This window comes from Thalassophryne amazonica, chromosome 3 (genome assembly GCF_902500255.1).
Source record: "Thalassophryne amazonica chromosome 3, fThaAma1.1, whole genome shotgun sequence".
In the NCBI taxonomy this organism is placed as follows: domain Eukaryota; kingdom Metazoa; phylum Chordata; class Actinopteri; order Batrachoidiformes; family Batrachoididae; genus Thalassophryne; species Thalassophryne amazonica.
In genome coordinates this window covers 35276426-35303731 of record NC_047105.1, presented here as the reverse complement: position 1 = coordinate 35303731, position 27306 = coordinate 35276426, and the positions used below count along the sequence as shown (strand labels likewise).

General features: G+C 40.6%; 1 protein-coding gene across 2 annotated transcripts in view; it reads left to right on the top strand.

Annotated features, from left to right (window-relative positions):
• smarcd1 (SWI/SNF related, matrix associated, actin dependent regulator of chromatin, subfamily d, member 1) overlaps positions 1 to 26863 on the top strand; it is a 34561-nt gene extending 7698 nt beyond the window's left edge. For both annotated transcript variants that reach the window (XM_034166039.1, XM_034166040.1), the window contains exons 2-13: positions 1733 to 1911; positions 5821 to 5863; positions 12662 to 12784; positions 13362 to 13484; positions 14132 to 14248; positions 14493 to 14594; positions 14807 to 14968; positions 15549 to 15646; positions 15871 to 16006; positions 16895 to 17017; positions 23455 to 23556; positions 25573 to 26863. In XM_034166039.1, coding sequence (XP_034021930.1) covers positions 1733 to 1911; positions 5821 to 5863; positions 12662 to 12784; positions 13362 to 13484; positions 14132 to 14248; positions 14493 to 14594; positions 14807 to 14968; positions 15549 to 15646; positions 15871 to 16006; positions 16895 to 17017; positions 23455 to 23556; positions 25573 to 25626 — 1362 coding nt within the window. In that variant the 3' untranslated portion in view covers positions 25627 to 26863. The remainder of the gene's footprint in view (positions 1 to 1732; positions 1912 to 5820; positions 5864 to 12661; positions 12785 to 13361; positions 13485 to 14131; positions 14249 to 14492; positions 14595 to 14806; positions 14969 to 15548; positions 15647 to 15870; positions 16007 to 16894; positions 17018 to 23454; positions 23557 to 25572) is intronic.
• The last annotated feature ends 443 nt before the right edge of the window (positions 26864 to 27306 follow it).

Sequence of the window (27306 nt, the reverse complement as noted above, 5' to 3'; positions counted from 1 at the left end):
GACACTTGGGTAAGGTCTTTAATCCCATGCTGCTCCTGGTGTGTGGCTGAGTGCTGTACCTGGCAGCACATTAAAGTTTGTGTATGTGTGAGAGAGAATAGGTGAATGTGAGCCATCACTGCAAAGTGCTTTGCAAAAAAAAAAGTGCTTAATAAATGGTCCATTTATATTCATTAACCATCCAGCAGGTATCAGTATTCAGTATATCTTCCTTTGATATAGACTCCAGAGCAATGTACAGAAATACATGTTTTAAAAAATTTTGGAAAGGTTGTTAAAAGGTGTTTTGCATTTGCTGTCACTAATTTGAATTGTAGATGTAAAGTTTGGGTATCATCCCATGCCATACATTCTATGCAATCTTGAATTCCAGTTTTATTTTCCAATTTTGTTATGCATTTCATTTCATGATGATTTTCTTGTGGCTGCTAGCTGAACTTGATAAATGAAACTCACGTGAGGGTGAGAGGTGCATCCAGCATGTAGCAGACATGTTTATGGCACATGACATGGCTAAAACAAAGTTGTTCTTGCTTTTATTATTATTAAATAATGTGGAACACCTGATAGAACTGATTCAGGGAACATGCACGAGCAAGTCTGCCAAAACCACCTCCAACTATAGCATGTAACCGTGCAGCCAATGCAATGTGTTAAGTCGGTATTGAGAGCTGGTTAGTGCAAGTAACTTTTTTTTTTTGTGTCTGTCTGAGAGGGAAAAATGTATATTTACACTCAACAAAAATATAACAAAATATAAACACAACACTTTTGGTTTTGCTCCCATTTTGTATGAGATGAACTCAAAGATCTAAAACTTTTTCCACATACACAATATCACCATTTCCCTCAAATATTGTTCACAAACCAGTCTAAATCTGTGATAGTGAGCACTTCTCCTTTGCTGAGATAATCCATCCCACCTCACAGGTGTGCCATACCAAGATGCTGATTAGACACCATGATTAGTGCACAGGTGTTCCTTAGACTGCCCACAATAAAAGGCCACTCTGAAAGGTGCAGTTTTATCACACAGCACAATGACACAGATGTCGCAAGATTTGAGGGAGCGTGCAATTGGCATGCTGACAGCAGGAATGTCAACCAGAGCTGTTGCTCGTGTATTGAATGTTCATTTCTCTACCATAAGCCATCTCCAAAGGACTTTCAGAGAATTTGGCAGTACATCCAACCAGCCTCACAATCACAGACCACGTGTAACCACACTAGCCCAGGACCTCCACATCCAGCATGTTCACCTCCAAGATCGTCTGAGACCAGCCACTCGGACAGCTGCTGAAACAATCGGTTTGCATAACCAAAGAATTTCTGCACAAACTGTCAGAAACCGTCTCAGGGAAGCTCATCTGCATGCTCATCGTCCTCATCGGGGTCTCGACCGGACTCCAGTTCGTCGTCGTAACCGACTTGAGTGGGCAAATGCTCACATTTGCTGGCGTTTGGCACTTTGGAGAGGTGTTCTCTTCACGGATGATGCGAAGGAGATGTGTTGCACTGCATGAGGCAAATGGTGGTCACACCAGATATGGTATCTCTCTCCCCCCCCCCCCCCCAATAAAACAAAACTGCACCTTTCAGAGTGGCCTTTTATTGTGAACAGTCTAAGGCACACCTGTGCACTAATCATGGTGTCGAGTTCATCTCATACAAAATGGGAGAAAAACCAAAAGTGTTGCGTTTATATTTTTGTTGAGTATATTTATTTTTTTAGAGACCTGGCATGCCCCCATCCAGTCGCATGACCCCACAGGGACCAGCCATGGGACCCCCAGGATACGGCAGCAGCCCCGTGTCTCGTCCTGGGATGCCTGGTGTTATGGACCCATCTCGCAAGAGACCTGCCCCCCAACAGATTCAGCAGGTCCAACAGCAACAAAATCGTAACCAGCAGTAAGTCTTTCCTTCAAAGATCAATATTGAGAGAGCATATTGGAATTCACGCTTCAGAGCTGGCTGATTCTCATCCTCCTCTACAGACTGTGTCAGACTCTGAATGTTTAGAAATGTGATCCTCACATTCTGAAACTTCTTCCTCTGCGTCAACATCAAAACCCTGTGTCTTTTCCAATATCAACTGTAAGGCAGCCTGAACAGAGAATGCTTTGCCATCTTGATCAGTTGATCAGGTATGGAACCATGCTGACAGAGCTGTTTATAGTGGGACTGACAAAACCAAGATTGGGGACAAAACCTGGAGCTGCTTTTACGTCTCTCTGAACTTTCTCTCCCGGTGTGATTCTGCCGTTACCATCCTGTTCACACCATGTGCGCGTCATATACTGAATTTATGAGATGAAATAAACGGTCAGATATCTTTAAAAACTTATTTAAAAAATGAGAATATATGAATGAACGTGGAGACGCTGTGGTGATGTTCAGACGCACAGATCACAAAAAGCAGGTGAGAACTCTGAACTTTAACAGCTGTTATTTTCCAAAGGTATTTATTTGTTTAATCTTGAGCTTAATGTAGTGTTTAAGCACAAAACGTGACTGATGTGGAGAAACAATTTCAGAAATGCAACAGAAATGACCACAAATCATAAAAAGTTGGGACTGTATGTAAAATGAAGATAAAAATAAAAATGTTGCACTATTCCCAGTTTCTCCACTCACCGAAGCCAAACGTTCTTCCAGAGTTGTGTAATTATACTACGATAGTAAAATATAAAGAAGGGAAAAAAGAAAAAGACAATATATTCGTCAATCGCAATTATTTGTCTGACAATTAATCGTCTCCAGAAATTCCTAATTATGACAGCCCTAACCCACTCACTCACTCACAGGCCCAGAGAGCAGAAAGGGAGAATGAGGGTGCACAGGACCTGTGATTTCCACACTTTCAATTGCCCCTGGTCCAGTGGACCCGAAGACCCTGTATGTAATATAAATGGGGGGGGGGGGGGTATACAGAAAATGTTTTCTGATTTTTCACAGAAAATGAACCAAGGCCAATGAATCTTAGCTTGAAAAATAATTATTTATATAATTTTTCTAAAGCTAAAAACTGAAAACGGGTCCCACAGACCCAAAGACCTTATAAGGGTTAAACTATTTTAACTGAAAATAACTTGTTTTTTCAGTAGTTTTATATAAAGAAGAAAATAGTTATCTGTAAAATAATAAACCAACTGTTGTTGTACAACCCTTGGCAAAAATTATGGAATCACTGGCCTAGGAGGATGTTCATTCAGTTGTTTAATTTTGTAGAAAAAAAGCAGATCACAGACATGACACAAAACTAAAGTCATTTCAAATGGCAACTTTCTGGCTTTAAGAAACACTATAAGAAATCAGGAAAATAAATTGTGGCAGTCAGTAACGGTTACTTTTTTAGACCAAGCAGAGGGGAAAAAAATATGGAATCACTCAATTCTGAGGAATAAATTATGGAATCACCCTGTAAATTTTCATCCCCCAAACTAACACCTGCATCAAATCACATCTGCTCGTTAGTCTGCATCTAAAAAGGAGTGATCACACCTTGGAGAGCTGTTGCACCAAGTGGACTGACATGAATCATGGCTCCAACATGAGAGATGTCAATTGAAACAAAGGAGAGGATTATCAAACTCTTAAAAGACTGTAAATCATCACGCAATGTTGCAAAAGATGTTGGTTGTTCACAGTCAGCTGTGTCTAAACTCTGGACCAAATACAAACATGGGAAGGTTGTTAAAGGCAAACATACTGGTAGACCAAGGAAGACATCAAAGCATCAAGACAGAAAACTTAAAGCAGTATGTCTCAAACATTGAAAATGCACAACAAAACAAATGAGGAACGAATGGGAGGAAACTGGAGTCAACGTCTGTGACCAAACTGTAAGAAACTGCCTAAAGGAAATGGGATATACATACAGAAAAGCTAAACGAAAGCCATCATTAACACCTACACAGAAAAAAACAAGGTTACAATGGGCTAAGGAAAAGCAATCATGGACTGTGGATGACTGGATGAAAGTCATATTCAGCAATGAATCTCAAATCTGCATTGGGCAAGGTGATGATGCTGGAACTTTTGTTTGGTGCCGTTCCAATGAGATTTATAAAGATGACTGCCTGAAGAGAACATGTAAATTTTCACAGTCATTGATGATATGGGGCTGCATGTCAGGTAAAGGCACTGGGGAGATAGCTGTCGTTACATCATCAATAAATGCACAAGTTTACGTTGATATTTTGGACACTTTTCTTATCCCATCAATTGAAAGGATGTTTGGGGATGATGAAATCATTTTTCAAGATGATAATGCATCTTGCCATAGAGCAAAAGCTGTGAAAACATTCTTTGCAAAAAGACACATAGGGTCAATGTCATGGCCTGCAAATAGTCCGGATCTTAATCCAATTGAAAATCTTTGGAAGTTGAAGAAAATGGTCCATGACAAGGCTCCAACCTGCAAAGCTGATTGGGCAACAGCAATCAGAGAAAGTTGGAGCCAGATTGATGAAGAGTACTGTTTGTCACTCATTAAGTCCATGCCTCAGAGACTGCAAGCTGTTATAAAAGCCAGAGGTGGTGCAACAAAATACTAGTGATGTGTTGGAGCGTTCTTTTGTTTTTCATGATTCCATAATTTTTTCCTCAGAATTGAGTGATTCCATATTTTTTTCCCTCTGCTTGTTCTAAAAAAGTAACAGTTACTGACTGCCACAATTTTTTTTTCATGATTTCTTCTAGTGTTTCTTAAAGCCAGAAAGTTGCCATTTGAAATGACTTTAGTTTTGTGTCATGTCTGTGATCTGCTTTTTTTCTACAAAATTAAACAACTGAATGAACATCCTCCGAGGCCAGTGATTCCATAATTTTTGCCAGGGGTTGTAGATGTTAATACTGTAGCTTTTTTTTATTGTTCCCCTCTTTCTTAAATTACATACAAATTTATGTATTATGAATGTTAACAGTACGCATGTATGTCCCATAATGCATTTGAGGTTTTTTCAATTCAATTTATTTCATTTATATAGCGCCAAATCACAATAAAGTTGCCTCAAGGCGCTTCACACAACTAAGGTCTAACCTTACCAACCCCTAGAGCAAGCACATCATGACAGTTTTTTGGCTGCATCTCTTGAGCACAAGGCGAACCCTGTGATGTTGCACTTTCTCCTAAAGGAAGAAACACACATGCAGCAGTCTATACGTGAAACAAGATCAGACAATACTTATCAGCAGACATTTTCATATCTACAAATACAGATAATTAACTTTCTAAGCTTTTATCACTTAGTATGAATATTTGCCAGATTTAATTGTGCATCCTGAGGCAATTAAATTCATTTTCATTATTGAAGCGGTATTGTACATGTCAGAAACGATTTAAACTGTAAATCTAGAAAGGTGTGACTTCCCTCCCATCATGATGCATTTTTGAACAGATGTGCCGAATACAATGGTGTGACTTATAGTTTGGAAAATACGTAACCACATTCCCATTGCAAAACAAAAAAAGCATTTTTTTTTTCTTTTTTATCCATTAATACAGTCGGTTTTATTAAAATGTTTTAATAGTTCAGCAGTAGTTAATTTTTTTTCCAATATTTTGGTATTTTGCTAGGGGGGGAGAAAGTAAGTAAATTTCTAAAGTTTAAACTGCTTCTGATTGTGACACTGTTATAATTTGGGGGGGGGGGGGGGGTGAACTAAATGATTTTGGTTTTGCTCATTTGTTTTTGTCTGATTGTACACACAAATCCTCACTGAAGATTGTAACACCCCTCCTCTTGCTTTTTGTAGAGTCATTTGGACACTGACTCACACATGGACTTTTTTTTTTGTCCATTTTGTTTTTTACAGCACAAAAAAGAAGAAGATGGCTGACAAAATTCTACCTCAGAGGGTTGGTATTAATCAGCAGCTGTATACAGACATCCATTAACACTGGCCTTGATCATGAAGGCGATTTGCAAAACGGAGTAGCCCAAAGCACAGAAATGTGAGCGTCTGAAATTGCTATGACTAAAATGTTAAATTGCAGACTGTTTGCACTTATGTAGGATTACAGGTAGCCTTGTACTTATCCAGAGAAATTTACCTTTGTGATCAACTTTTCTGTAATTTTGCACCTTAATGCTTTTATTTTTCTATAGTTTTATTTATTTTTATTATTTCTTTTTTTATTTTTAGTTGTTATTATGATTAACCCGTAATTGAAAGCTGTAGGAATTTAAATTTTGTCATTTTTGATGTGGGGTCACTTTGAATGCTTTCACTTTATTTACACTTTTGTTTACACATTATTTTTGTCCCATGGACACATACCATATAAGCAGCCATTGAATTCATGAGACTGTTTGACTATTGGGTGCAGTTTGGGGTTCTTGAGGGCATTTTATCACAAAGTATCCAGTGTTTTGACCACAAAATCAGCAATTTGCTGTACCACCTGAGCCACAAACACTTAAGCTGTTGACCACTTTTAAATAGTGGATAAGAAAGAAATACATGGTGTGAACGCTCATAGTATTCTGTTTTTCTTTCCAGTACAAGTCAGTATCCACTGAAAAGATTGCCCCACCTTCCTTTTTTTCCCTCCTCTCTCTCCTCCTACTGACACACACCAACATTTCTTAACCTACAGCGAGGAAAATAAGTATTTGAACACCCTGCGATTTTGTAAGTTCTCCCACTTAGAAATCATGGAGGGCTCTGAAATTTTCATCTTAGGTGCATGTCCACTGTGAGAGACATAATCCAAAAAAAAAACAAAACAGGGACAAAATTGTAGACCTCTATCAATCAATCAATCAATTTTTTTATATAGTGCCAAATCACAACAAACAGTTGCCCCAAGGCGCTTTATATTGTAAGGCAAGGCCATACAATAATTATGTAAAACCCCAACGGTCAAAACGACCCCCTGTGAGCAAGCACTTGGCTACAGTGGGAAGGAAAAACTCCCTTTTAACAGGAAGAAACCTCCAGCAGAACCAGGCTCAGGGAGGGGCAGTCTTCTGCTGGGACTGGTTGGGGCTGAGGGAGAGAACCAGGAAAAAGACATGCTGTGGAGGGGAGCAGAGATCGATCACTAATGATTAAATGCAGAGTGGTGCATACAGAGCAAAAAGAGAAAGAAACAGTGCATCATGGGAACCCCCCAGCAGTCTACGTCTATAGCAGCATAACTAAGGGATGGTTTAGGGTCACCTCATCCAGCCCTAACTATAAGCTTTAGCAAAAAGGAAAGTTTTAAGCCTAATCTTAAAAGTAGAGAGGGTGTCTGTCTCCCTGATCTGAATTGGGAGCTGGTTCCACAGAAGAGGAGCCTGAAAGCTGAAGGCTCTGCCTCCCATTCTACTCTTACAAACCCTAGGAACTACAAGTAAGCCTGCAGTCTGAGAGCGAAGCGCTCTATTGGGGTGATATGGTACTACGAGGTCCCTAAGATAAGATGGGACCTGATTATTCAAAACCTTATAAGTAAGAAGAATTTTAAATTCTATTCTAGAATTAACAGGAAGCCAATGAAGAGAGGCCAATATGGGTGAGATATGCTCTCTCCTTCTAGTCCCCGTCAGTACTCTAGCTGCAGCATTTTGAATTAACTGAAGGCTTTTTAGGGAACTTTTAGGACAACCTGATAATAATGAATTACAATAGTCCAGCCTAGAGGAAATAAATGCATGAATTAGTTTTTCAGCATCACTCTGAGACAAGACCTTTCTGATTTTAGAGATATTGCGTAAATGCAAAAAAGCAGTCCTACATATTTGTTTAATATGCGCTTTGAATGACATATCCTGATCAAAAATGACTCCAAGATTTCTCACAGTATTACTAGAGGTCAGGGTAATGCCATCCAGAGTAAGGATCTGGTTAGACACCATGTTTCTAAGATTTGTGGGGCCAAGTACAATAACTTCAGACTTATCTGAGTTCAGAAGCAGGAAATTAGAGGTCATCCATGTCTTTATGTCTGTAAGACAATCCTGCAGTTTAGCTAAACCTCTACAAGATTGGAAAGGGCTACGTGGCAATTGGCAAGCAGCTTGGTGAAAAAAGATTAACTATTGGAGCAATTATTAGAAAATGGAAGAAGCTAAACAGACTGGGGCTCCATGCAAGATCCCACCTCGTGGCGTATCAGTGATCCTGAGAAAGGTGAGGAATCAGGCCAGAACTGCACAGGAGGAGCTGGTCAATGACCTGAAGAGAGCTGGAACCACTGTTTCCAAGGTTACTGTGGGTAATACACTAAGACGTCATGGGTTAAAATCATGCATGGCACAGAAGGTTCTCCTGCTTAAATCAGCACACGTCCAGGCCCATCTTAAGTTTGCCCATGACCATTTGGATGATCCAGAGGAGTCATGGGAGAAAGCTATGTGGTCAGATGAGACCAAAATAGAAGTTTTTGGTCTTAATCACTCTCTGTGTTTAGAGGAAGAAGAATGCTGAGTACCATCCCAAAAAACACCGTCCCTACTGTGAAGCATGGGGGTGGAAGCATCATGCTTTGGGGGTGTTTTTCTGCACATGGGACAGGACGACTGCACAGTATTAAGGAGAGGATGACCGGGGCCATGTATTGTGAGATTTTGGGGAACAACCTCCTTCCCTCAGTTAGAGCATTGAAGATGGGTCATGGATGGGTCTTCCAAAGTGACAATGACCCGAAGCACACAGCCAGGCTAACCAAGGAGTGCATGCGCATAAGAAGCATATCAAGGTTCTGGAGTGGCCTAGCCAGTCTCCAGACCTAAACCCAATAGAAAATCTTTGGAGGGAGCTCAAACTCTGTTTCTCAGTGACAGCCCAGTAACCTAGCTGATCTAGAGATCTGTGTGGAGGAGTGGGCCAAAACCCCTACTGCAGTGTGTGCAAACCTGGTGAAAAACTCCAGGAAATGTTTGACCTCTGTAATTGCAAACAAAGGCTACTGTACCAAATATTAACATTGATTTTCACAGGTGTAGAAATACTTATTTGCAGCACTAACATACAAATATATATATATATTTTTTTTTAAGATTATGTCTCACAGTGGACATGCAACCTAAGATGAAAATTTCATACCCCTCCATGATTTCTAAGTGGGAGAACTTGCAAAATTGCATGGTGTGGCCCTTTAATTGCATACACCTCAGACTCACTCAGACTCACTTTTATTGTCACTCGACCCTTGCAGGCAGAACGAAATGCAGTTTCTCCAGATCTTGGTGTAGTTAACTGCGACAATTTTATTTTTTTTTTACCTAACCTATTGTGTAAACTTTTGCAATGTACAATATGCACACCACTGTGGCCATAGAATATATACACAAGGCACAGGGTCGGTAGCAGCAGCAGCGTTAGAGTATTAAGAAGGTGACAATGTGCATGTAGTGCAGTGTTCAGAGTTTGGTGGTGGATGTTGAACTGTTCAACAGTCTGACAGCATTCGGGTAGAAGCTGTTTTTCTGTCTGGATGTTTTTGCCCAGATGCTGCACAGCCTCCTTCCAGAGGGAAGGGGTGTGAACAGACTGTGCGCAGGGTGGGTGGAGTCTCGGAGGATGCAGGTGGCTTTGTCTCTGCATCTGGAGATGTAGATGTCCCCAATGGGTGGTAAGCTGCATCCGATGGTCCTCTGTGCAGACTTCACCACCCCCTGCAGCGCTTTCTTCTCCGCCACTGTGCAGCCACCATACCACACAGGAAGGCAGCAGGACAGGACACGACACTCTCCACTGCACAGCTGTAGAAGGCCCTGAGGACCTCGGTGTTCAGTCCGGCCCTTCCCAATTTCCTCAAAAAATAGACTTGGTGGGCTTCCATGATGACAGCTGTGGTGTTGGTGTGCCAGGTGAGAGTGTTGGAGAGGTGGACTCCAAGATACCTGATGGAGGAGACGATCTCCACTGCTGCTCTGTTGATGTGTGGGGGGGCTGACTGACCTGCGGAAGTCAGCAACTATCTCCTTGGTCTTCTGGGTGTTGAGGATGAGGTTGTTGTCTCCGCACCACCGTGTTAGGTTTTCCACTTCTCACCTGTACATAGTCTCATCCCCTTGGCTAATGAGCCCAATCACTGCTGTATCATCTGCAAACTTAACAACAAGATTATTCTTGTCCTGGGCTCTGCAGTTGAAGGTCATCATTGTGTACAGTAGTGGACTGAGCACACAACCCTGGGGTGAGCCAGTGTTCAGGATGATGGTGGAGGATGAGGTGGTATTGATCCTGACCCTCTGTGGCCTCCCAGTCAGGAAGTCCAGGATCCAGTTGCACAGTGCTGAGGGGGCTCCTAGTTCAGCCAGCTTGGAAACCAGTTTCTGCGGGATGATGGTGTTGAACGCAGAAGTGAAGTCCAGGAACAGCGGCTTTGCATAGGAGTCCTTGTTCTCTGTGTGGGAGAGGACCTGATGCACCACGGTGGAGATGGCATCAGCTGTGGACCGGTTTTCCTGTACGCGTACTGGTGCTCATCTACAGTCACATCGATGGTCTGCTTCAAGTGCCTCATCACCTGTGGATCACTTTCAAAAAACAAAAAAATTCTTTATTTCTTCCGCGGCTTACAAATCACCGTGATACAACTTTTAACTTTGTATTATGTCTTCAAAATTGGTCTTTTGTGCACTCTCCTGTATTGTTGCACAGCTCTGCACTGATTTTAGCGGCTTCACTGGAGTTATTCTTCCACGGCTTTAAACACACATCCACTTTCACACAGTCATCCAAATTTTAACTTTGCGTTCGTCCATTATTGACTGAAAAATCGCTCTTTTGTGAGCTGGCATTCTGCCTAAATGCTCGTTTGGGGCGTGATGAGTCACTGCCTCATTAACAAGAAATCCATTAACAAGAAATTAAATCAACTATAGACATACTTTTACAGCTAGGAACTGTTTTATCACGCTATAAAAACATTAAAAATAGTTACCTTAAGCTGTTCCAAAATACATTCCACATGGAGCATCCAGATGAAACGGTCCTCTGTAATTACAGAAGCGATTAGAGGTGTTTTCAGCATCCAAGGTTTGGCAGAAAATGATTAATCCTACAAAATAATTATTTTATATACAGCGTCCAGCGCACCGAGCAGGTTGAATTGTGTGCGCAAGAGGGCAGCCACTCCAAAAATAGCCTCTCAGGTCCTGCGTAGCTGCCAGGCACATGGATAATGGGCTTTTAGCAGCCACCATGCACATGCCTCTAAGTCGTCTTAGTAACTCATATACAATCTGCCCCACATTGTTGTTGCTAAATTTTGAACATCTTGAAATTAGCGCCACGCTCAGAGGGGAGCCTCGTTAACTGAAGATAATGCTTCTCAGAGCCACGAAACTCCCACGATAGTTGAAGAAACCCTCTCGTAGCAAAGAGAAAATCCTGCTTGGCTCATTATTCATCCTTCATTATTCGGTGGGACCCAGGCTTTACGATCTTAGTCTGATTATCGAAGTGCATTGTGGGCGTGTATAATCGGGCTATGCTGTCCTGTTGGAGTTTTCATGGAATTTTACACCACATGGGATGTAGGGGACATAATGCGGCCTTGAATCATTTAGCAGACTGTGCTCTGTAATATGTAAACAGGAATATGAGTGGAATATCTTTAAGCAACTTGTGTAAACACCATAATCTAAATATGGTCTTAGCTACAACAAGGATTGTTGCTGTCCATGTAAACATTGCCCCCATTTGCAGCAAACTCTTTACAATGTTTCCTCCACCTACATGGGCACTCAAAGGATGAGTTTGAAGAGTAATAGGTTTAACGTGCATCACTTTTCTGTTGTGTGCCTTAGTATTAGGTTTTTCTGACATGCCCATTTCTCGAATGAATGTGGTAGAAAATGACTGACTGGGGCAAATGTGTAGCAATGCACTGCTTCTTCCTCACTGCATAAAAGGAATGACACTAACCCCCTGCATGAAAGGGGTATTTTTCCGCCAACATTCTGGAATCTTGCACATAGCAATAATAAATAGACTGGCATAGTCCGTAGTCCAGTTCATCATTGTCACTGCTGTAATCAGAAGAGGCTGAAAATGTTGAACTTTTGTCAGCATGAAACAATATTCACAGCTAGCAGTGACTCGTGTATACACACACACACACACCGCCATCCTCTCATTGAAAATAATGGAACATCAAAAGTGTTTTTTGGGATTAATCTGTCATATTCAAGGAGAACAGAACTATTTGAATCAGCTGTTGAACCATAACAATTACATTTGAGTGCTCGCAGTTGTGAATGTCGCGGTCTGTGACTCACACGAGAGGTCAGTTTCAGCAGAGTTCCGGTTCAGAGCACAGTGTAAACTACCATCGTGAAGTATGGACAACAGGACATCGGGGCAAGCCAGAAGTCTATCACAGGTGGTACACCTCCTCTAGATAACCCTCTCAACTTGGGAGATCGTGTCATCATCTTAATCACCCGTGAACTCGCTGGATCAACGCCACCCACATCCTCACTAGCCATTGTTTACATGTGCTGTGAGATGCTTAATTCAGCAGGCATCTCTACACAATCTGACACATCAGTGTTGACATACAGATTCTTAAGTTTAGTTAGACCCCCATAACAGTGTGACTCATCATACTGGTAAAATTGCTTTTGTTAATTGAAGAGTAGTTGGCTTAAGAGTTGACTGTTGAATTTATCTGGCATGGCAGAGATGATCACCATTAACCGCTGTTGTGTCCTAGATCAGGGAACTGGTCCCAGAGTCTCAGGCTTACATGGATCTGCTTGCTTTTGAGAGGAAGCTGGACCAGACCATAATGCGCAAAAGGCTGGACATTCAGGAGGCCCTCAAGAGACCCATCAAGGTGCAGTTCATTTCCATGCGCTATCCCAGTGCTTCCGTAGAGTTGAGCGGTGAAATGATTTTCAGAGCTGTTTGTAATTCCAGGTTTTGATCATTTAATATTTAAGTCCTTGAGTGAGTACTTGTTAGTTCAAACTGCATTGGAGCATTGTATATTCATGCCTTTATTGACTGCATGAAGGTAGGCTTACTTTCAACCCTTTTCTACTAAGAAAACGGTTTTACTAAAAGGATTTGTGAAGATACCGAACAATAACTGCATTCAGGCTGCCATAGTTTTTTGGGTTTTTTTCCTGAATACATTTTATCTCGTTATTGCTTGTATTCACTGTTTTCTTTGATGTCAGATTTTGAAAAGGATGAAAAACCTTGAGAAACAGCACTTTAGCCAATAGGCCCCCCAAAAATTTATTTTGAAACCTGTTCAAAGATGACTAAATATTTGAAGAAAACAACTGGGAATTGATTTTGTTTTTCTTCATGTAGCACAGAAACATGGTGTGACATTTTGTTGGTCAAGCAGCTTCATGTTGTGTAATAATGCATCTAAAGCTCCTTTGGAATTTATTCATTTTTAGCAAAAGAGAAAGCTTCGAATCTTCATATCTAACACCTTCAACCCTGCAAAACCCGATGCTGAGGACGGAGAAGGCACAGTTGCATCATGGGAGCTCCGAGTTGAGGGACGTCTGCTGGAGGATGTAAGGATAAAACTTGAAATTCATGGTCCTGACAGTTTCTAGCTTTGAAATGGTGTCTCCTGGGTCACATTGTTCAAATGTTATAGGACAGAATTGTAGCCTTACAAGACCATATCTGCTGGAGCTGCAACAATGAATCAGTTATTGACTATTAATCTGCAAACTATTTCAATAGTTGATGATTTTTTTTTTTTTTAAATAAATATCCAAATTGTCTGATTTCAGCTGTGAATATTTCCTGGTTTGTGTTTATGATTACTTTACTCCTCTTTGGCAGTACACTGAATAACCTTGCACTCTGAACAAAATAAGACATTTGAAGGCATCATCTTGGGCTCTGGAAAGTATTGATACACATTTTTCACCATTTTTTTGACATTTTGTGGACTGAACAACTGACAGATTATGAAAATAATTGTAAATTTCAGCCCTAATATCAGCTATTTGGATTTTATGAGTTCAACATAAAACGTGACTGAATAAAAAGTAAATTTAAATGATTGGCGTCACTGTGGATTCAGTAATGTTGGTGTTGGTCTTGTTTATATGCCCCTTCTTTGTGTAAGAGTGTAGTTTGTGTGTGCTTTGCCACACTTGACTGCGTTCATGTTTCTGGTCACATAATTCTGACATTTTATTTTTTCTAGACGGCTGTGTCCAAATATGAAGCAACCAAACAAAAGAGGAAGTTCTCGTCTTTCTTCAAGTCCTTAGTCATAGAGTTGGACAAGGACCTGTATGGTCCAGATAATCATCTTGTGGAAGTATGTTTGCTTATTTTCTATGAACAGTTGAATAAATATTAATGTGAATGGGAGAGAATTAATTATATAGCCTGATTGGGTTTCACTATTAAGAGGGGAGTTGTCAATACTTGTGTTTTAATTTCACTCAAAACATACACCTGAAATGTTTCATTATCAGTTAAAGTTTGCTCTTTGATGCATAACGAATGCTGGAGCAACACCTCATCAAATGTTTAATAAGAAAACCTGTTTATAATTTTAGTGGCATAGGACCGCCACCACCCAAGAAACTGATGGTTTCCAGGTAAAGAGACCAGGTGACGTTGGTGTTCGTTGCACCGTCTTACTCATGCTTGACTATCAGGTAATTTTTTTAACCCCCCCCCCCCCATCCACTATCATTTTACTTGCTCTTTTCACCTTGTTGTGTTCATCAATGTTCCTGGAAAGGTTAAAAGTTAACAGCAAAGCGTGTTTTTGTGTTAAATTTGCACTGCTGTGACTGAGATATCGCCAGGTTGAAGTTTCACAAAGTCTCTCCCTATTTTGCTTCCTTATTGTCTCTTGTCCCAACAGCCCCCACAGTTCAAGCTGGATCCCCGCCTGGCTCGTATGTTAGGAATCCACACCCAAACCAGGCCCGTGATTATTCAGGCGCTATGGCAGTATGTGAAAACCCATAAGCTTCAAGACCCCCATGAGCGCGAGTTCATCAACTGTGATAAATACTTGCAGCAGGTGTGTAGATCTCTCTTGAACCTTTTTATTGTTTTTCTTTATGACCCATAAGGGGGGATTTGTGTCATCCTTGCAAATAAGTGCAAACCTTAGCAGTCTGTGTGCAGCTGGAACAGTTTTATCATCGCTGTTGTCCTGAACAGTTCCTGCTCTTGATGGTGTTGGCGTTCCTTTCTCTGATGTTGATATTGATGTTGTCCTTGTATGGAGATCCCCTCTGCTCCATCTGAGCTGAGCCTTGGATTACATTTTTTTTTTTTTTCTCAGAGCTGTTCCAAGATAAACATGGGGTTTTGTAAAGTTAAGAGATTTCCTGACAATGGCGTACACTGTGAAATAAAAGTGCTTGTGTGTTGCAGAAATCTATTGATACTTTGATTTGAAGAGCAGAGGATTATATATATATATATATATATATATATATATATATATATATATATATATATAAAATTCAGAACTGTAACATTTGTTGAGTTCAAAATAAGATGTCATTGCTAAAGCTGTTGGAAGAAAACACTTTTCACTGGTTACGTGATGTGTTTTTCACTGACTGCTGTAACAGAATTCCTTCACTTTTCAGATCTTTGAGACACAGCGAATGAAGTTCTCAGAAATTCCACAGCGCCTACACGCACTCCTGATGCCCCCAGAGCCCATCATCATCAACCACGTTATCAGGTAACTCAATTACAATAAAGACCCATGTAAGGTGCAGGTGTTGCTATGGTCCTTATTTATAATACAAGTCTGGAGGTGTAAGAAAATTACCCACTTGAGAGAAATCTGAGTGCTGTGTGAACCAGATCGCAGTGGTTCTGCATTTTAATTGAATCACTTTCTACTTACATTCTGTGACCGTGTTGTTGTACCAAAAAATTGCATGTGCTGTGTTGTGTGAGTAGTGTGGACCCCAACGATCAGAAGAAGACCGCTTGCTATGACATTGATGTGGAAGTAGATGACACACTGAAGACCCAGATGAACTCATTCCTGCTGTCCACAGCCAGCCAGCAGGAAATTGCAGGACTGGACAATAAGGTGGAGACCAGAACAGAAAGCTGACACAGGCCACAACTAGTGTAGCGTTGTACAGTTAGCTGTATGCATGGATGTGCTCCCTGCTTCCAAACTGGGCATGTAAAACAAGTTTGGGCTCTGTGATTTCCACTGCGTACATTTTGAGTAATGTTCTATTTATGTCACAGTTATCCATTAGCAACTATTTGAGATGTGGCAAATCACTACTGGGACTGGTGCATTGCATGTCCCATTAAAAAAAAAAAAAACACATTGACAACTCAGTGGAGTTGTCAACTCTCCTGTAACATAATTTTCTATTACATGTATAAAAAGGATGTAAAAAAACTACTCTTTTTTTATGAAGGTGTTTTAAATCCATTAAAGAGGACTAAAATGTGACTTGACACATCATTAACCACACAGTGAAGATGTCCAAACATTACTCCTCAAATAGTTTTTGTATCACTGATTTCCTTCATGTCTTTGTGACCTCCTGCTTGCAGCCATTAACTTGGCTGCGTTGCATTCATATTGATGAGCCGTGGAGTCATTCCCCTTAAACATCTCCTCCTGAGGCTTTTGTTCTGACATAAGTCAGCAATATTGTTTTTGTCTGGAATAGCAGACACTCACCTGAAATAAAAAATAATTACATGGAATACATTTAACGAATGAGACAAATGACATAAAATGGGCACAATGAGGTGAGTTATTTGTGATATTTTTTATTATTTGTGATGAAATTAGACATTTTATTGAAATTGGCATTCCGATGTACATGATGTTAGCCGTGCTTGTGCATCGGCCCACCCCCTTTTCAGGCAGAACAGGCTGATGGGAGAACAGGGCTATATATAATATTGTACATGAATTGTTTTGAAATTGTCTTCTGTTTATTCTCTCAAGATTCATGAAACCATTGAGACCATTAATCAGCTGAAGACTCAAAGAGAGTTCATGTTGAGTTTCGCCAGAGATCCTCAGGGTTTTATCAACGACTGGCTGCAATCACAGTGCCGAGACCTCAAGGTGAGGCTGGTGTTGGACTCACTCTCTCCCAATTAGGACTTGAGGCATATTCTCTCTTACATGCAAATGCATCCTGGAAGGTCAAGATTTGAAGTCTCCACACCATGGTAAACCTTAGAGGTTGGGGTGTCACCAGGATGCTCCTTCAGTGTGTCATGCTCTGGTTTTAACTGTGGTAGACTTTTCAAGATATTCAAAAATTTCTTTTTCCCCATCATGAACTTTGACATACTTTAATGATCCTTTGCATTTTTCTGTAGCCCATAATGTAGTCACACATGATCTGATGCACACTCTTATGGTTCAAGTCCAAGACATCATCAACCCGTGCGCTCCACCACATTGATCTCCAAACTCTGATTTGTTATTGATGCATATCCATGACAGTGAGAATGGGGCTTATGTGTTGCGAATATGAAGTATTTCCCAAGCAGATGGTGTGAAATTAGCCAATTTTATACTAATGGCGAAAATCGTCTTTTTTTTTTCTTTTTTTTTTTTTTTTTATATATGACAAGAGGGACATGTTATTGTGGTTTCACATTCCAAAAATGTTTTTTGGCTGGCTGTTCCATGGGTGTTCAGGGAGGAATTCATAGTGGAAAAGGAGCTGTTTCTTCTAACAGAAGCCTCAATGTAACATAATTTCAGATAAGTGAAGGGCACGTAGTGTTTGAAGTCATTTCATTGTTCAAAATTGGAAATGTATTCCTTTAGATGCATGACTTGTTCTCTTGAAGCACTCAACAACTGAAGACAGATTCTCTAGTCTATTAAAAAATAAAAATTCTAGTAAAACCATAAAATATCAATTCTAAAAAATTACACATGGAAAACACTGAATATTACAAATGGATGATTAAAAATCTACTCTGATGCAGACAGCCAGTGGAGTTCATGTAAAACCAGGGTTGTATGTTTGTTCTTGTGGTCATGAAGATGTGAATAAGATGAAAACAAGACTTACTAGCCTTTCAGCATCTTGACGGGTAAGAAGTGGCATTGGTGTGGTGATGCTTCTAATCAATCAATCAATCAATTTTTTTATATAGCGCCAAATCACAACAAACAGTTGCCCCAAGGCGCTTTATATTGTAAGGCAAGGCCATACAATAATTATGTAAAACCCCAATGGTCAAAACGACCCCCTGTGAGCAAGCACTTGGCTACAGTGGGAAGGAAAAACTCCCTTTTAACAGGAAGAAACCTCCAGCAGAACCAGGCTCAGGGAGGGGCAGTCTTCTGCTGGGACTGGTTGGGACTGAGGGAGAGAACCAGGAAAAAGACATGCTGTGGAGGGGAGCAGAGATCGATCACTAATGATTAAATGCAGAGTGGTGCATACAGAGCAAAAAGAGAAAGAAACAATGCATCATGGGAACCCCCCAGCAGTCTACGTCTATAGCAGCATAACTAAGGGATGGTTCAGGGTCACCTGATCCAGCCCTAACTATAAGCTTTAGCAAAAAGGAAAGTTTTAAGCCTAATCTTAAAAGTAGAGAGGGTGTCTGTCTCCCTGATCTGAATTGGGAGCTGGTTCCACAGGAGAGGAGCCTGAAAGCTGAAGGCTCTGCCTCCCATTCTACTCTTACAAACCCTAGGAACTACAAGTAAGCCTGCAGTCTGAGAGCGAAGCGCTCTATTGGGGTGATATGGTACTACGAGGTCCCTAAGATAAGATGGGACCTGATTATTCAAAACCTTATAAGTAAGAAGAAGAATTTTAAATTCTATTCTAGAATTAACAGGAGGCCAATATGGGTGAGATATGCTCTCTCCTTCTAGTCCCCGTCAGTACTCTAGCTGCAGCATTTTGAATTAACTGAAGGCTTTTTAGGGAACTTTTAGGCCAACCTGATAATAATGAATTACAATAGTCCAGCCTAGAGGAAATAAATGCATGAATTAGTTTTTCAGCATCACTCTGACACAAGACCTTTCTGATTTTAGAGATATTACGTAAATGCAAAAAAGCAGTCCTACATATTTGTTTAATATGCGCTTTGAATGACATATCCTGATCAAAAATGACTCCAAGATTTCTCACAGTATTACTAGAGGTCAGGGTAATGCCATCCACAGTAAGGATCTGGTTAGACACCATGTTTCTAAGATTTGTGGGGCCAAGTACAATAACTTCAGTTTTATCTGAGTTTAAAAGCAGGAAATTAGAGGTCATCCATGTCTTTATGTCTGTAAGACAATCCTGCAGTTTAGCTAATTGGTGTGTGTCCTCTAGCTTCATGGATAGATAAAGCTGGGTATCATCTGCGTAACAATGAAAATGTAAGCAATACCATCTAATAATACTGCCTAAGGGAAGCATGTATAAAGTGAATAAAATTGGTCCTAGCACAGAACCTTGTGGAACTCCATAATTAACTTTAGTCTGTGAAGAAGATTCCCCATTTACATGAACAAATTGTAATCTATTAGACAAATATGATTCAAACCACCGCAGCGCAGTGCCTTTAATACCTATGGCATGCTCTAATCTCTGTAATAAAATTTTATGGTCAACAGTATCAAAAGCAGCACTGAGGTCTAACAGAACAAGCACAGAGATGAGTCCACTGTCCGAGGCCATAAGAAGATCATTTGTAACCTTCACTAATGCTGTTTCTGTACTATGATGAATTCTAAAACCTGACTGAAACTCTTCAAATAGACCATTCCTCTGCAGATGATCAGTTAGCTGTTTTACAACTACCCTTTCAAGAATTTTTGAGAGAAAAGGAAGGTTGGAGATTGGCCTATAATTAGCTAAGATAGCTGGGTCAAGTGATGGCTTTTTAAGTAATGGTTTAATTACTGCCACCTTAAAAGCCTGTGGTACATAGCCAACTAACAAAGATAGATTGATCATATTTAAGATCGAAGCATTAAATAATGGTAGGGCTTCCTTGAGCAGCCTGGTAGGAATGGGGTCTAATAAACATGTTGATGGTTTGGATGAAGTAACTAATGAAAATAACTCAGACAGAACAATCGGAGAGAAAGAGTCTAACCAAATACCGGCATCACTGAAAGCAGCCAAAGATAACGATACGTCTTTGGGATGGTTATGAGTAATTTTTTCTCTAATAGTTAAAATTTTGTTAGCAAAGAAAGTCATGAAGTCATTACTAGTTAAAGTTAATGGAATACTCAGCTCAATAGAGCTCTGACTCTTTGTCAGCCTGGCTACAGTGCTGAAAAGAAACCTGGGGTTGTTCTTATTTTCTTCAATTAGTGATGAGTAGAAAGATGTCATAGCTTTACGGAGGGCTTTTTTATAGAGCAACAGACTCTTTTTCCAGGCTAAGTGAAGATCTTCTAAGTTAGTGAGACGCCATTTCCTCTCCAACTTACGGGTTATCTGCTTTAAGCTACGAGTTTGTGAGTTATACCACGGAGTCAGGCACTTCTGATTTAAAGCTCTCTTTTTTAGAGGAGCTACAGCATCCAAAGTTGTCTTCAATGAGGATGTAAAACTATTGACGAGATACTCTATCTCACTCACAGAGTTTAGGTAGCTACTCTGCACTGTGTTGGTATATGGCATTAGAGAACATAAAGAAGGAATCATATCCTTAAACCTAGTTACAGCGCTTTCTGAAAGACTTCTAGTGTAATGAAACTTATTCCCCACTGCTGGGTAGTCCATCAGAGTAAATGTAAATGTTATTAAGAAATGATCAGACAGAAGGGAGTTTTCAGGGAATACTGTTAAGTCTTCTATTTCCATACCATAAGTCAGAACAAGATCTAAGATATGATTAAAGTGGTGGGTGGACTCATTTACTTTTTGAGCAAAGCCAATAGAGTCTAATAATAGATTAAATGCAGTGTTGAGGCTGTCATTCTCAGCATCTGTGTGGATGTTAAAATCGCCCACTATAATTATCTTATCTGAGCTAAGCACTAAGTCAGACAAAAGGTCTGAAAATTCACAGAGAAACTCACAGTAACGACCAGGTGGACGATAGATAATAACAAATAAAACTGGTTTTTGGGACTTCCAATTTGGATGGACAAGACTAAGAGTCAAGCTTTCAAATGAATTAAAGCTCTGTCTGGGTTTTTGATTAATTAATAAGCTGGAATGGAAGATTGCTGCTAATCCTCCGCCCCGGCCCGTGCTACGAGCATTCTGGCAGTTAGTGTGACTCGGGGGTGTTGACTCATTTAAACTAACATATTCATCCTGCTGTAACCAGGTTTCTGTAAGGCAGAATAAATCAATATGTTGATCAATTATTATATCATTTACCAACAGGGACTTAGAAGAGAGAGACCTAATGTTTAATAGACCACATTTAACTGTTTTAGTCTGTGGTGCAGTTGAAGGTGCTATATTATTTTTTCTTTTTGAATTTTTATGCTTAAATAGATTTTTGCTGGTTATTGGTGGTTTGGGAGCAGGCACCGTCTCTACGGGGATGGGGTAATGAGGGGATGGCAGGGGGAGAGAAGCTGCAGAGAGGTGTGTAAGACTACAACTCTGCTTCCTGGTCCCAACCCTGGATAGTCACGGTTTGGAGGATTTAAGAAAATTGGCCAGATTTCTAGAAATGAGAGCTGCTCCATCCAAAGTGGGATGGATGCCGTCTCTCCTAACAAGACCAGGTTTTCCCCAGAAGCTTTGCCAATTTTCTATGAAGCCCACCTCATTTTTTGGACACCACTCAGACAGCCAGCAATTCAAGGAGAACATGTGGCTAAACATGTCACTCCCAGTCTGATTGGGGAGGGGCCCAGAGAAAACTACAGAGTCCGACATTGTTTTTGCAAAGTTACACACCGATTTAATGTTAATTTTAGTGACCTCCGATTGGCGTAACCGGGTGTCATTACTGCCGACGTGAATTACAATCTTACCAAATTTACGCTTAGCCTTAGCCAGCAGTTTCAAATTTCCTTCAATGTCGCCTGCTCTGGCCCCCGGAAGACAATTGACTATGGTTGCTGGTGTCGCTAACTTCACATTTCTCAAAACAGAGTCGCCAATAACCAGAGTTTGATCCTCGGCGGGTGTGTCGCCGAGTGGGGAAAAACGGTTAGAGATGTGAACGGGTTGGCGGTGTACACGGGGCTTCTGTTTAGGGCTACGCTTCCTCCTCACAGTCACCCAGTCAGCCTGCTTTCCCGGCTGCTCGGGATCTGCCAGGGGGTAACTAACGGCGGCTAAGCTACCTTGGTCCACACCGACTACAGGGGCCTGGCTAGCTGTAGAATTTTCCACGGTGCGGAGCCGAGTCTCCAATTCGCCCAGCCTGGCCTCCAAAGCTACGAATAAGCTACACTTATTACAAGTACCATTACTGCTAAAGGAGGCCGAGGAATAACTAAACATTTCACACCCAGAGCAGAAAAGTGCGGGAGAGACAGGAGAAGCCGCCATGCTAAATCGACTAAGAGCTAGTAGCTACGCTAAGCTAGCGGATTCCTAAAAACACGCAAAGTGAATAATGTGTAAATAATTTAGAGGTGATTCAGCAGAGGGAGTGCTTTAGTTAAGGCACGTAAAGATTACACTGGGAAACAAATCGTAATCTAGATAACTAGATCAATCTAACTGCGCAGATTAAACAGCTAACAGATACAGAAAAACACCGCTGTGCTCCGGAACAGGAAGTGATACAATACCGCAGTGAGAGCCAACCACCAGTCTAAGAGGCAAGTATGTCAAATTCTGAATTAATGGTCCAAGAGTTTTATCAACAGATTTTTTTTTTTTTTTTAAGAAATTGCTTCTTTATGTACAATGGATGTTAAAGCTGTGAGACACAGATTGCTTCAAAACTGTGTTGTGGCAAAACCACTGCTGTGCAGTACTGAGAGGGAGCGAGCAGTTTCAAGAGCAACTGTCTTGTTGCGTAATTACTGCATCACATCTCTACATCAGAGAGATCATAGTGTAGTTTCTGTTGACTTCTGAAGGCAATTGTCTTGTTCTTGTATATTGTTGGAGCTGGTTAGATCACAATAGTGAAGGCAGGTCTGTGGATTCTCCACAGAAATAAAGACCTCTGTGTCCCAAAATGATGACAAACACTGGTGTTATAAATGGGATGAGCCACAACTAATCAGATCTAGAAGAACCCGAACTGACACTTTGTATCGAGAATGGTTTCTGTGCTGTTAAGTAAACGTGCCCAGAATTGGAGGTTAATTGTGTTTGCTGTACCTTGTGTTGCACTTTCTTGGTGACTGAGAGTTTAATCTAAAGTTTAACTGGACAAGAGGACTCAGGAGCACATACTGCAATCACAGCAGCGCGCCTCCTGCTGTCTTGGAATGAAGTCAGTCGACTTTGAAACATGTAATATGTCTTTCCCCTGTCAGCTACCAATTGTCCCTTGTGTTCCCAAGCTGTTGCATGTGCGTGTGTTTTTTTTTTTTGTTTTGTTTTTTTTTTGTTTTTGACCACTATAGTTTTGTGGTCCTGTTGACAGACCATGACTGATGTGGTAGGAAACCCTGAGGAGGAGCGAAGAGCGGAGTTCTATTACCAGCCATGGGCCCAGGAGGCAGTCTGTCGCTACTTTTACTCCAAGGTAATGTTTGTTCTCCTCTTAAGGCCCGTTCGCAGTGACCACACTGATATTTTACACCTTTTTCTTTAAACCTGGTTTGGAATGAAAGTATTTATGAAAAGTGTTTTTGTAAATACAACACCTTTTGAAGAGAGATCTGCGTGCACACGAAATGACCGAAAACGTTTTAGTGTGTATGCTAGGCCTGTATGTGTCGAACAAAAGTCGAACTTCGGCTTCAAGTCACACTGGAATTTAAGTCGACTAAAGTACAAGAGAATGGTGTCTGGGATGCTGTCAATCAAATACGCTGATATAATGGGCGAAAGCTCAGAAATGACAGCGCTAGGTCTCTCGATCTCTCTCTCTCGAATAATAGTGCTATGTGACTAAAAAGATTAATCCAGGTTTTGAGTATATTTCTTATTGTTACATGGGAAACATGGTACCAGTAGATTCAGTAGATTCTCACAAATCCAACAAGACCAGGCGTTCATGATATGCACACTCTTAAGGCTATGAAATTGGGCTATTAGGAAAAAAAAAGTAGAAAAGGGGGTGTTCACAATAATAGTAGTGTGGCATTCAGTCAGTGAGATCGCCTATTTTGTGGAACAAATGGGTGTAAATCAGGTGTCCCCTATTTAAGGATGAAGCCAGCACCTGTTGAACATGCTTTTCTCTTTGAAAGCCTGAGGAAAATGGGACATTCAAGACATTGTTCAGAAGAACAGCGTAGTTTGATTAAAAAGTTGATTGGAGAGGGGAAACGCAGGTGCAAAAAATTATAGGCTGTTCATCTACAATGATCTCCAATGCTTTTAAAATGGACAAAAAAAAAAAGACACGTGGAAGAAAACAGAAAACAACCATCAAAATGGATAGAAGAATAACCAGAATGGCAAAGGCTCACCCATTGATCAGCTCCAGGATGATCAAAGACAGTCTAGAGTTACCTGTAAGTGCTGTGACAGTTAGAAGATGCCTGTGTGAGGCTAATTTATTTGCACGAATCCCCCGCAAAGTCCCTCTGTTAAATAAAAGACGTGCAGAAAAGGTTACAGTTTGCCAAAGAACACATCAACTGGCCTAAAGAGAAATGGAGGAATATTTTGTGGACTGCTGAGAGTAAAATTGTTCTTTTTGGGTCCATGGGCCGCAGACAGTTTGAGACGACCCCCCAACTCTGAATTCAAGTCACAGTGAAGACAGTGAAGCATGGTGGTGCAAGCATCATGATATGGGCATGTTTCTCCTACTATGGTGTTGGGCCTATATATCGCATACCAGGTATCATGGATCAGTTTGGATATGTCAAAATACTTCAAGATGTCATGTTGCCTTATGCTGAAGAGGACATGCCCTTGAAATGGGTGTTTCAACAAGCAAAATCTTGGTTCCAAACCAACAAAATTAATGCCTCGCAGATGTGAAGAAATCATGAAAAACTGTGGTTATAGAACTAAATACTAGTTTAGTGATTCACAGGATTGCTATAAAAGCATTTTGAACATAATAGTTTTGAGTTTGAAGAGTCAACAGCAGATGCTACTATTATTGCGAACACCCCCTTTTCTACTTTTTTTTACTAATCACCCAATTTCATAGCCTTAAGAGTGTGCATATCATGAATGCTTGGTCTTGTTGGATTTGTGAGAATCTACTGAATCTACTGGTACCTTGTTTCCCATGTAACAATAAGAAATATACTCAAAACCTGGATTAAACTTTTTAGTCACATAGCACTACTATTATTCTGAACACTGTGTGTATATATATGTATGTATGTATATATGTATGTATGTATGTATGTATATATGCCCGTGCTAAAAATGATGCGCAGCAGAACACACAAGGGAAGTGCTTCATAAGGGGAAAGCAATGACAGATTGTTGGAAAGTGTTTCTCTCTGCTGTGCATCAATGATGTTTAGTACACATGAGCATGATGTGTACCAGTTATGTGCACCCCTGTATATATAGTATGCACATGTGCGTGTGTGTGTGTAAAACGATGCCTTGTCTGAACGTTTTTCAGGTCCAACAGAGGCGACAGGAACTGGAGCAGGCCCTCGGCATCAGGAATACCTAAAGCAAAAACTCTTCACAGGCAGTGGACAAATTAGTGTGCAAGTGTGAGACGGTCAAATAGATTCCTCACTTCTGTGTGTTCTCCCTCTCTCCTTCTGCATCTCAACTGCTTTGCAGCTTTGTTTTCCTTTTCTTTTCTTTTTTCCACAGCTCTGACCCCTGAGCACGCTCTCCTTTGTCTGAGCGTTATCTGGAAGCATTCCTTTTGTTTTTATTCAGTATTCCCACACAAAATGCAAAACTGGGCGAATCAAATTGACAAGATGAAGCTTTCTGTTTCTGCACCAAAAAATAAATAATGGGTAGTACATTTTCCTGACTCTCCTGATTTGGCCCACATGTGCGTGCCCATGCAGAGATTGGGATGGTAACCTGTCAGGCATTTCTCCATGTTGGCTCATGTTGCTTTGTCTTAAATCACTGTTGGCTTTTTTGGGGCACAGCTGTTTCAACTAAAAAATTAAGCTCATTAAATTTAAAGTTGATCATGGCGGAATATATGTTGTGGCGAATTGGTGCGGTTTCCAGTCGTATGAAGTTTTCTTGCCTTTTTTTTTATTATCAATAATCCTGATGGGTTTTTAATGTATATCAATACTGTCTTGTTAGCGAGTACAGATTATCAAAGAAGTAGCTAGTATAAAAGTACCTCATCAATGGGTTTTGTAAATACAGAGCTGAAGAAAAAAAAAACCCTGAAGGTGGATGTGAAGTAAGACTGTCTCTTTTATTCTGGCGGTTCTTTTTCGTATCTGTTTTTGTCTTTGCTCAGAGTTGGTATTTATACTAATCAGTTCACACTATGATTTTTCTTCACAGCATGCTGGCTTTAGCTGTGCGCCACACACGTTAGGCCTTGTATGAGCTGAGAAGTTTCAATCATGCATTTCTTTTGTGAAATTTAATTATGTGCAAAGAAGCCATAAACACACAAGCAGTCGCACAAGTGAGCAAATAGATTTAAAGAGTCGCAGCTTCTTCGCACACTGGCTGAAAACCTGTTACCTCTGTGTTGACCCGATGTTACTCTGTTCATGGTAAAGATGAACGCCCTGGTGGAAACTTTAATTTCATTATCTGAGAGTACACTAATGTGGTTTGGCCAGGCGCAGGATTTAAAATGAACCTGTAAGATGTTGAAGAAAGCAATGCAGGATTTTAGCTTTTATTAGATTCTACAGATGTTTTCATGGACCAAACCTATTTTTCTGTATGTTATGTTGTAATAAAGGATATGTAAAATATATTTGTCAGTGTGAGGTGTTTTTGTGTGTTGTTGCGGGGCAGGGGCATCAGACTGGCGGCGGGGGGGGGGTGTAATTGGTACTATGTACCCAGGGCCCAGAGCATGGGAGGGCCCCACAAAAAACTGGCATTAAATACATTTTTGTGTTGCATGTTATTAATGTCCATACAATTCATGTTGTAAAAGAATATAATTAGAATGAATGTATAAATGTTGTGCAACATAATTCTGCTCCAACAATAATATTGAAAGATCTCTGAGGGCCCTTTCCTCCCCTGCACAGTTGTACAATGGTTCAGCACAGGCGGCTCGCTGCCGCACACACACACACACACCCTAAACAGGATCTGACAGAAAGAGGAGAGGTGTTTCATGGAGCTGAAACGACTGAGTTAATTGATTAAAATCGATTATTAAAATAGTTGTCAACTAGTT